The sequence below is a fragment of the Gadus macrocephalus genome, chromosome 6 (assembly GCF_031168955.1).
Source record: "Gadus macrocephalus chromosome 6, ASM3116895v1".
Lineage (NCBI taxonomy): Eukaryota > Metazoa > Chordata > Actinopteri > Gadiformes > Gadidae > Gadus > Gadus macrocephalus.
In genome coordinates this window covers 5,092,643-5,104,134 of record NC_082387.1, presented here as the reverse complement: position 1 = coordinate 5,104,134, position 11,492 = coordinate 5,092,643, and the positions used below count along the sequence as shown (strand labels likewise).

The 11,492-nt window shown below is 43.5% G+C and overlaps 2 protein-coding genes across 3 annotated transcripts; one reads left to right on the top strand and one right to left on the bottom strand.

Moving 5' to 3' along the window:
* The first annotated feature begins 452 nt into the window (after nucleotides 1-452).
* On the top strand, nucleotides 453-2,288 carry hey1 (hes-related family bHLH transcription factor with YRPW motif 1). Its single transcript, XM_060053651.1, has 5 exons — nucleotides 453-639; nucleotides 810-885; nucleotides 1,008-1,091; nucleotides 1,199-1,280; nucleotides 1,403-2,288. The coding sequence occupies exons 1-5, from the start codon at nucleotides 554-556 to the stop codon at nucleotides 1,987-1,989; spliced, it is 915 nt and encodes a 304-aa protein (XP_059909634.1). The 5' UTR covers nucleotides 453-553; the 3' UTR covers nucleotides 1,990-2,288.
* A 1,865-nt stretch (nucleotides 2,289-4,153) lies between these two features.
* Nucleotides 4,154-8,567, bottom strand: stmn2a (stathmin 2a). Of its 2 annotated transcripts, XM_060053043.1 has the most exons (6): nucleotides 8,424-8,530; nucleotides 6,795-6,874; nucleotides 6,571-6,666; nucleotides 6,036-6,208; nucleotides 5,756-5,947; nucleotides 4,154-5,655 (listed from the first exon to the last, which is right to left on the bottom strand). In XM_060053043.1, exons 3-6 carry the CDS (start codon nucleotides 6,650-6,652, stop codon nucleotides 5,596-5,598), a joined length of 507 nt encoding a protein of 168 aa, XP_059909026.1. In that variant the 5' UTR covers nucleotides 6,653-6,666; nucleotides 6,795-6,874; nucleotides 8,424-8,530; the 3' UTR covers nucleotides 4,154-5,595. The 2 variants fall into 2 exon arrangements, with proteins under 2 accessions (XP_059909026.1, XP_059909025.1); XM_060053042.1 differs by lacking the exon at nucleotides 6,795-6,874 and having other exon boundaries at nucleotides 8,424-8,567.
* Between the last annotated feature and the right edge of the window lie 2,925 nt (nucleotides 8,568-11,492).

The window sequence follows — 11,492 nt, the reverse complement described above, 5'->3', positions numbered from 1 at the left end:
TGTCTAAATCGTTGGAGTTTCCCTGGAGAGCTTGGCCGACATGACTGAATGACCCTGGGTCCTCTCGGCTGATCAGTGGTGGACATGAACACACATTGCACTGATGTGTACCAACACAACAGTGACCGGAAGATAGGCTCCCATGTCCCGGGACGAGGGACCTCGGAGGGGAACACATGATCTGAGGCACTCTTAACACAACCATCCAAGCTACAACCTCATAATTATCCGGCCATTATCTTACTTTTTTTTAAATTAATTGTTGAATTAGTCTATGATTAAATAGCCTTATATTCAGTGGGTGGCATTGTAAAATATGACATTATTCGAAATAAAAACACAACACAGACTCTTAGTTAGGCGCTTTTGATAGGCTGCCTTTGTAAGGCCCGCCCATATTTCCTGATAAACTCCGCCTGCTCCGCCCACCTGCTGTGTGGGGCATAATTCACCACACGTGACGTTTCTCATTGCGTTCAGACCCGCCGCTGTCACTCCTCCGAGGATATTGTGCTGCAAGGAATATTCCACTCGTTGTGAAGATAAAAGCAAGATGAAAAGAAATCACAGTTTTAGTTCATCTGACAGCGAAATGGACGACAATATTGAAGTAGAGAAAGACAGTGGAGACGAAAATGGGTATGTCAACTTTATTTCTGAATTGACAATACAAGGAAATAATTGGGCCGGAATATCTGTCGTATTGTCCAGATTGGAACCAAACAGGACCTTCTTCAATGTTTTATTTCAAATGAGCAAATTATTCAAATGTAGGATCTCATTAAAGCCCCGCGTTATCCTGTGTTCAGAGCGCCCGACTTCCCCCAGGGGTCGCCGTCCCCTGCCACCACCACGCAGGTCCAGGCCAGGAAAAGGCGCAGGGGGGTAAGTCAATGTATGGCTTATTGTGAGTAATAGGTTTTTGCTGGATGCGCTGAACAAAAGCACATAATGGGGCTTCTGACACACTGAATCCTCTCTATAATATCTGCATCGTTCCTCATTAGATTATAGAAAAAAGACGTCGGGACCGCATCAACAACAGTCTATCAGAGTTAAGAAGACTGGTGCCAAGTGCTTTTGAGAAACAGGTACTTAGCAACTGCCAACTGCCTCTAATAGTAATACTTGAAAGTAATGTTAAATGTTATTTATATCATCAAAGATATCAAAACATATCTTAAAATTAAATTCTCAGGGATCTGCAAAATTAGAAAAGGCAGAAATCCTGCAGATGACGGTGGACCACCTGAAGATGCTCCACGCTGCTGGGGGGAAAGGTGTGGTCATCCTTCTTATTCACACACAAACATACCACCTTGTTTTTGTGCTTCAACATACAATAACCCTCACGATTTAATCGTGCACAGATGATTCACTCTCTCCTAACTTTCTGCCACAGGTTACTTTGAAGCTCACGTGTTCTCCAAGGACTATCGCAGCTTGGGCTTCAGGGAGTGCCTGGCGGAGACGGCGCGCTACCTCGGCATCATGGAGGGCCGGGACAGCAGCGACCCCCTCCGGGCGCGCCTGGTGTCTCACCTCAGCAGCTTTGGCTCTCAGAGGGAGATCCACAACGGGCTCGGACACATGGCCTGGAGTCCAGCTCATATAGCCCATCCCCTGCTTCTGCAACACCCACAGGCCAGAATGCCCTCATCGAGAAATAGCAGTAGGAACACACAGTCCTCTTCCTCAACCACATCTTCCTCACCATCCTCCTCCAGCGAGGTTTCCGTGGCAACAAGGCACGGCCTTACAACCCCCGCTGAGTCCCACCGGTTACTGCCCCTGGGCCTGGCCGGGCACACGTCGAAAAGCTCCTCGCCTCTCTTCTCCTCTCTCTCCGCCTTCCCCCTGTCCTTCAGTGCCTTCCCCCTGGTCTCTCCGACGGTACTGAGCCCCATGCATCCCCACTCTCCCTTAGCCACCTCCAGCAGCGTGGCAAAGCCCTACAGACCCTGGGGTTTGGAGATAGGGGCCTTTTGATGGCTGGACTGAAGGCCCTTAGCTTGGTGACCGTACAGGAGGGACTGCCGGCCTGAGCTAGGGTGTTCCCACCTGCTTTTATTTTTATATGGCATAAACAGCTTTTAGTTATTTAACTTTATTTGTCTAAATGGATGAGGAGATGGTTAAATGATTATTTGCTGTTTGGATAGTGTTCTGGTCTTGATCAAGCAGTCTTTTTCACCAAATGGTTATTTTGGGTCAAATATGCATATTCCCAAGTTTAGGAGGGATATGATGCTCACTTTTGGAAATTACCAATAAAATACCTGAAATGATCTGTATTTACTTAATTCTCCAGTAGTTTGTCTAAAAAACGAACTGGCGAGGAAGAAGATTGATGTTGATGTTCAAATGATTTATACCACAATCGTTCCATTCTACTTTTGTTATTTCTCTCAACCCAGAAAGGACCCAGAAAGGACTAATTTCCCATGTTGAGCAGCCACCTTTCTCCAGTATGTGCCCTGTCAACGGCTAGCAGGGGGCCACCTTTTAATGAGTCCGTTAGCGACTCAAAAGGATGTCTCTTATCTAGCAATGTGTGCCAGGTAACCAGATCCTATCGCATTGTTGGCAACTTGAATACCCAGGAAATCATTAAAACCCAGAGGAAATCCTATACAATGTTCCTCTGACCTCACAAGCAGGGGTCGGTCTGCAATGGAGACAATAGTGTTAACCGGATAGAGAGAATGAAGGGAGCGGGAGGAGGCGGGCAGCACCCAGACCGTTGACCAATAGGCTACAGTCAGCTCAATTCTTCTTGGATTTGGTGCACCCGTTCGAATTCCCTTGATGGCTATATAACCACTGTCTTAATCTTGGGTTTCGCTGTTCGCAAACCTGCCCCTTTAATTCTTTGTTGAGTTTAGATATAGATGTGAGATCTTATTTGGTAGTTCACCATAAATCCTTTTTCCATTCATATATGGGGACAATCTTCTGAAAACAGGATAAATTATAACAAAATGCATCTAAACTATTACGAAACTGATACCTATGAATAAGCTACACCTCACGCCTTTGTATTTGCACAATGAGCACAATTTCTAAATAGTCTAGTTAGGTTGTTACGTGAAGCCTGCCTAGTGCTTTAGCTCCAACTCCAAAATAAATATATCAGCGCCTTCTACTGGACGAATAGGATACGGCTTGTATTTTTCTGGTGAATTTAGTTACTGTTAATGTAAAAGTATCGTGCAGAGAGGTTCGTTTTGGACCGTTTTCAGTGTGTATCATTGCAGTTCCAAAGTGATTTGATACTGATGATTTAGATGACGGCCTTGCAGCGCAGTGACACCAGAGCACCAGGGTCATGTTGTGGATGTCTGCTATCGGTGGACCTCAAGATCACCAGGGTCATGTTGTGGAGGTCTGCTATCGGTGTACCTCCAGAACACCAGGGTCATGTTGTGGAGGTCTGCTATCGGTGGACCTCCACAGCACCAGGGTCATGTTGTGGATGTCTACTATCGGTGGACCAAAGCTTTCAGGTAGGTAGTCCTACTGGGGAAGTAATGGAATAAGGGAGTATCAATCTGAATCTTTCAAATAGTTTTTACTGTAGCTATTATTCAACCGGGTTTCATTGCAGGGAATGTATGACCATAGTATGGAGCACTGCTCCGGATGTTTCAGGGAAGATTATTTCTGTCTTCTAACCAATAAACAGGCAGACTATATTGTTACTTTATAATTGGGGGGTAATTAAAATATCCATGTGGTTCATCTGTGCATTTAAATGGGAACTCAGGTCCAGGGGACATGTAGTAAAATATATATAAATATATATTATCTAAATATATAAAGGGTGATATAAACACTTATGAACGTGATACCAGCCGCCCTAATCAGCATTAATGAAAAATCACAGAACACACAGGAGGTGGACAACTGGTCACAATCATCTTCTCCTCACTGAACCTCCTCCACATTTTGATGGGCTTAACAACCCAGGGGTGGTGGGAAGGTTCCATTAACTGAAAGCACTAGGTCATACATAGCACCTTATAATTGAATGATAGTATGTACTGTACACTGTTTGTGCAACTAATTACACCATTGCTCCGGAGTAATCAGGTTATACAGTGTTAAAACATGACGAAGGCCTTCTGTTTTATCACTGAAGGGAAGGACCCTGTGAACATAACCCCACTCTTTTATTGAGAAGAGTTTTCACAGAGAGCTATGAAGGGTAACACAGGCAATAGAGTATGCAGGCAGTTGTCCGTGGGTTTGGATAGCAACCCCACAAAACAAAACAAAAAAACAACTTGTGCTGAGGGCAAAGCATCCTCCATCCATCCTCTGTCTTACCTCAAGAGAGCAGATGAAGCTGTTGATGCTTCACTTTGATGCCCTACACATCTGGCTGCATGCAACCACTTTCCCTCCCTCTTTTTCACATACACACGCACGCACACACACACACACACACACACACACACACACACACACACACACACACACACACACACACACACACACACACACACACACACACACAAGCACACTTTGGTTTCAAACTATAAATATCAAGATGGGAGCCACAGCACATTTCACTTTTCATAACACCATTTATGGTACCAGGATGATGCAACTCCAAATACTGTGTACTGTAGATCAGTGGAGTGACTACGCATGTTTGTGTTCTTTTGGCATTAACTCAAAGTGAACAGGAATGGGCAAGTGAATAAACAGCTGCTCTGTTGGGGTAACACATTCCTAACCAGAATAAAGACCATTGTGATCCCTTCATGAAAGGAGGCTCTTTGAATCTATGCATATAGGATTATTGGTTACAATACCTGTAAGCATGTGCAACAAGAGCGGCTGTGTTTCTGTGATGGAGACCAGGTGATATCTTGGGGAGTTTGTAACAACAATTTGCATTCTTCACAAAGAGACAGGAAATAAATCATCATCAGCATCATCATCATCATCATCATCATCATCATCATCATGACATCAAAAAACATTGCAAATGTCTGTCTTAGACCAACTCACAACACTGAAGGCTTTTCACGCGTAAACAGCATATCTCAACATAAAAAAACAAAAACATTATAACTACAGGGAGAAAGAATATCATTCAGGTAGAGTCGGACATCAGCATCCTTTTACTTTACTTTACTTACTGTAAATAAAGAGAGACAGAGAGAGAGAGAGAGAGAGAGAGAGAGAGAGAGAGAGAGAGAGAGAGAGAGAGAGAGAGAGAGAGAAAGAAAGAAAGAAAGAAAGAAAGAGAGAGAGAGATTCAGATCGATTCGAAAGAGATTCAAATAAATTATATACACACCATAAACCAGATTTCTGTCTTGTGATTTCTGTCTCTTAAATCTATTACATTCATTCAATTTCCGATATAAGGGTCATCCATGATTGCATCCACTGATAATTGATAATACTGATGGAGGAGGAGTGAGGTTGGGTGGGGGGGCTGAGTGGGTCAGTGTTGTCCTCAGCCCCCAGAGGTCCAGCGTGGGATGCCTGCTCAGGAGCGTCTATGAAGGGGGGCCGGGACGGAGCTTGAGGTGGAGATGGAGACAGAGTCCCAAGTCCATCCCGGTGTCACCGCGGGGCTCATGCTGTCAGCTCTTCCCGGAGTTCCTTGTTCCTCCGCACCACCTCTGCACGCCTCTCCTAGGGGAAGATCAGACCAGACTTTCATACACATGGAAAAGAGTTTGTTGCCTTTATATGAATCCTTCCTGTATGTGGCCCATGTTGTGTTGTTGTTTACCTTCTCCTGCAGGCGCTCCATGATTGCTGCCAGGTAGGCCTCGCGGTTCTCCTTGATCTGATCCATCTTCATCTGGAGCTTCTCCTCTGCCATCTTGCTGAAGTTGTTGTTCTCCTCCACGGCTTTCATCATCACCTCCCTCTCGTGCTCTCGCTTCTCCGCCAAGGCCCTCAGTACATGGGCCTCCTGAGACTAAAAGCAGAGAGGAACAAACCCACCGTTTATGTAGCCATTCTTGAACTCTGATGGCATTTACTTTGCCTTCTTCATGTTTACGTACCCTCCTTCGCTCCTCGGCCGCCTCCAGTTTGTTCTGGATGTCCTCCAGGGAGATGTCCCTCTTTGGGGGGGACGGCAGGCTGTGGACAGCATCCGACACCGGGGAAGGAGGCTTCAAGATCACCTCGAAGGCCTGGCCAGAAGCTCGCTTGTTGATGGGCTTCACCTCCATGTCTGCTCACACGTTGAGAGAGACACAGTTGTACTGTACTGTATTGGTACAGGTTTAACCTTAAAAAAACGTTGAACTAAAACCCTTAATCTGAAAAAGTTTTAACTAAATGAGTTAGTTCAGATTTAAGGGGGGGAGGAATGTAGTAGAGTGGTATACTGACATCCGATCATTAGCTATCCTGAGCTACCCCCGTTGATGAATGAGTGCTCTGCTGAAGTGCCATCTGTTCCCCGGTTGATAATAAATATGTCAAGAGTAACGTCTGTCCGGCTAGTCAATCTCAGTATACCCAATATGCTACACATACATTCATACATATATTTCTACTTGAGTTTCGGTATGAATTGTTCAGGGTCCATACCTTCAAACTGTCCAAGCAGCTTGTTGTGGGTCTCGGGGTAGAAGCAGGAGCAGATGAGGGAAAGGACAGACAGCTCCTTCATCTTCTCCTTGTAGGCTGAGGGGACAGGATATTTACTCAACTCAATAATAGATGAGGGAGGAGGGGTTATACAAAGAAGTACTTCGTTCTGGAGCATCTTATCCTAGCTAACTTTGTTGTATACAGGGAATGGGTTAACCTACCAAGTGGCAGTGATTTTCTCTTTCTTCTGACAAATGTACTTATTGTCAGTCCTTTTGGATAAAAGCGTCTGCTAAATGCCCTAAATATTAATGTAAATGTAAATGTAAAGGTTATACAAATGAGATGAGAGGCTGTAGAGTCATAACATACATCTATCCGATGATATTAAAAGACAAATTTCAGTCAATACAGGTTTTTTGTATGATAGTTAATACCCATGTCATTCTCTATTGGTCTTGGCCTCCGACCAAAACATATCACTGTATCCTCTGTCTTGATTCAGTCTTTATTACACCGAAGACCTTGGTTTTTGGTGAAAGTATGACTGTGTTAAGTATGACTGAAACAACCCAGATTGCATTGTTTAATATTGTTTACTTATTTATCTATAGTCATAAGGATGGTTACAATCCTCGAGCACATGTATAGTAAACGTTCCTTTCTCCCGCTGTGCAGTGCCTTTGGAGACGTGGAAAAAGTCCTGACCACAGAGGACCGTCAGCCCAGTGTTGCAAGACGCAAGAGGAGCAGGTCCTCGCTGCTGTCCTCCACCCTGCTCTATAACCCTCTATATAGCTATATAGCCCTCTCTACCTCCATCCTGCTATATAGCCCTCTCTACCTCCATCCTGCTATATAGCCCTCTCTACCTCCATCCTGCTATATAGCCCTCTCTACCTCCATCCTGCTATATAGCCCTCTCTACCTCCATCCTGCAATATAACCCTCTCTACCTCAACGCCACGATGGCACAAAGAGGCTCATAAAAACACCCAATGACTTCTTCTGGATATACCTTTGGCCTTTGTGTATCCAGTCTATAGAAACCAGATCAGGGCTTCTAGGACGAATAGGTTGGTTATATGCCCACTTCTTGAAGAAAATCAGCATTGACAAAGATGGAACTATTGATGGTATTTCGTATAGCCTCAATATCGTCTATAGAATGATGTGTCATAAGGTAGGTCCTAAGCTATTCCCATGGACGAAATGTTTAATTTATATTAGGGTGCCATGAAAAATGATGTTTTCTCAAATAAACAAATGTCGTTTGAGGAATTGAGGTTGTGTTCAGGATGTTCAGACGACACAGATTCTGCCCTAGCGACTGTAGGCCTTAGAAGCTGGATGGTCGGCCTCCCTGTTCTTAGGGTGGGGTCACTCTGCGTTATGCTGCGGTACCTCCACGGCCCGGACCACACAAGGACCTGTACAACCCCAGAACCTAAACCACCCCGGGACCATATCGATTACATAAGGAGCATTCACGCATTTATAGAAAAAAGGCATATGCTAATTTTTTTATGTCCAAGGCAGGCGAAGATCTGTGGAGAGCGTCTTTGTTCCCAGAATGTATGTTAACATCGATCGTCATTTAAGAAAGACGTCAACACGCCGAATATCTATTCTCAATTGAGCCATCTTCAATCCATTTACAAATAGGCATACAATATTTATTGCTGGAATGTTTGTATCTTCCACCGACCGGGCTACGCTACAGGCCTACTAAAGGATGCTGCTCACGACGTCCCATTCAGTCCGCCCATATTATAGCTTACATTTCATAGGCCTATAATAATAATAATAATAATAGGTATTATCATACAATTCATTTGTCAAATGCTTACCGGTCGCTGTTTTGGCCATGGCTGGTGCTTCTCGGCGGAGGATGCGTGTGTTGAGCTGGGCGGGAGGCTCTCAAGGCACTGAGTCAGCGGGAGAAGTGATGGAGGAGGAGGAGCTGCGGCGGGAGACCCTCCTCTGACGCGCAGAGCGGGAGGAGGGCTGGAGCATCATAAGAAGGAGGAGGAGCATCAGGAGGAGGAGGAGGAGGAGGAGGAGCATCAGGAGGAGGAGGAGGGGGAGCATCAGGAGGAGGAGGAGGAGGAGGAGCATCAGGAGGAGGAGGATGACTGGAATATCAGGAGGAGGAGGAGCATCAGGAGGAGGAGGATGACTGGAGTATCAGGAGGAGGAGGAGCATCAAGAGGAGGAGGATGACTGGAGTATCAGGAGGAGGAGGAGGAGGAGGAGGAGGACTGGAGGTCATGTCCAGGATCATATCCTGCTCCAACATCTATTGATTGAACATTACATGTAGGACAGAAACGCTGCTCTCTGTCGAGGGGCGTCTTATTGGTCAGCATTTGGTGTATTGGCCAGTCTAAGGATGGAAGAATGCAGGAATCAAGTGCTGTCAGTTAAACGCGTTATTAACGGCGTTAACGCAAACCAATTTTAACAGCGTTAATTTTCTGATTCCCAAACCAAGGGTTGTGTGATTTGGGGTCTTGGAGATATGACTCTGAATTGCTTGGGCTAGACTGAATAATTCTTTGTGACCTTTCGAGATGAAACAAGCTTTGTTACAATATTCAACAGGGATGAACCAACATTTTGTGTTGCATTTACCTGTTGTCGTATTCATACCGTTTTTTGGAGCGGTTTTGATTCATCAATAATTGTACGTACAATTCTATCAACTAAATCATCCCCTTCATCTGTTTGCACAAGCCGTATGTTTTTTGGAAGACAATTATGTAAGCATACAAGAATGGCTAACCCATTTATGTGTATTTCCACCAGAGCATCAACAAATTGAGTTTTGTGATAATTGAATTGAATTGAAATGAATTAAGAATTTAGTTTTGTCATCAATTGCCGGCGAGAGAGGAGTTTGTGTCTCTTAGTAGATGCAGTTCCACTGACTTCCAGTTTAGATGGATAATTTGATATAGCACTCACTAGCTTTAGAAAGCTATCATTATTGTCTTTTTGATGCTCTACAAACATACTTGCAGCTTGAATATCTATTTTACTGACAACGGAAGAGTAGTTGCTTCCAACAGTCTTGATGGTTTTGCCCGACTGCAGCCTGAAGATCAGCAGGAGAACCAGCGATTCTTACTCTAACTTGAATGGTTAACTTAAATGGCTATCCCTTCACACTGTTTATTTTTTATTTTATATTTATTATACAGGAAAGTATTAAAAGTAACAAAGTTACAATTTAAAACGGGCCTGTCTCAGTAAAATAGCTGATTTCCAGCAGGTTCCTGTTCTGCAGCACACATAACATGTAACAGGGACAAGGCACATCACACGTCACATTTACATACAACACATAACAAGGACATAGCACGTCAGACATCAGTAGGACAATCATATAGAGAACAGACTGAGCACAGACAGTGATCTATATAAGTCAGTGTTTGCAAGTGCATGTGTTGAGGAGTAACAGTTTATAAGCTTTTTTTGAACTGTGTGATGGATTGTAATGCTCTAATGTGATGGGGAATGCCATTCCAGACTTAGGTGAAAGTATGGGTGAAGGACCTCTGCCCATAGCCGTTATTGTATGCGGGCACTGGGTGGAGGGCCAGGGAGACGGATCTAGTGACTCGCACTTGGGGCATGTTATGTGTTGGTAAGAGGGAGATGAGTGTCTTGACCAGTACGATCTGTTCTGCACTTGACCACTCTTCTCCAATGCTTGGGATTCTTCAGTTCACCTATAAATCCACCAATTAAACAATGTTTCCTAAAGTCAACCTCTTCAGTGTCAGATCTGCGACATTGTTTGTTGTTTATAGGATATGTTTCAATATTCTCAACTGAGCCACGTTATCTTATTGCTCTGGATATAGGCCAAGAGGATGTAAAATATGAAATACAGGATATATGACACCATATGAAACAATCAGGAGCTGCTAGAATTTTGCTCTCTAGCTCAATGTGCAATATATCTCCCCTTTGTTTACTTGCAACATACTGCTGATTCTTTTTGGCACGGCTTGAGATGACTCCTCGTGGTTATTGGTACATGTTTCATGAAAAAACATTGTTCAAACATTCTTTGCATCTGTTATATGAAATAATGGACTTTGTGACTACACAGATTACTTTTCATCATTACATCATACTTTTCTTTAAAGTAAGATGTTCATTCGTGGAAGAATTGTATATATTTCATCAATGAGAGAATCATTCTGTATCTTCTATTGAGGAACATGAACACTGCGATTACTATCTCACAAACTGTATGCATGCTGATGGGGTCTTAATGGGTCACTTTCTCAGGATTACACCACATTACAGCAAATCTAGGAATTGATAGTGTACCGCTTGACCTTGCTCCCTTGCACCATGACAAGTAACTACTGTGTGCATTATATAATAGTTGATTCATTATTTAAGTACTCAGTTATAAGATATATTTGATGTGTTACATTTAAGTAAATGTATGGTAAAAAAATGAATTAGCAACGTTTTCTTTGTAATCTTTTTGTGTAAGAACTTGTTAAATCATGTGTACTATGACATTTTGCTCATTTGACCTTTGTGAATACTTTTCAAGGTCATAAATCAAAATGCTTAATGGTGCCAAAGTTGCATTGTCTTGATTCTGAATGAGTAACTATATAACAACCAGAAGATGCAATACAACTTTGTACATACCCAACTGCAAGGTTCACCTAAATTTAGTCATCTGGTGTCTCATTTATAAAACTGTGCTTAGGATCGTTACTAAAAGTGTACGTACGCCCAAAAGCCAAGTTTTGCGTGCGGCAAAAAATATTCAGACTTATAAAACCCTGCGTACGCACACCTCTAAGCAATCTTTGCTTTATAAATCACAGAGTGCCTACAAGGTTGAATCCCATACTTGGCTCGCTTCAAAATCTCAGCCCTAACCC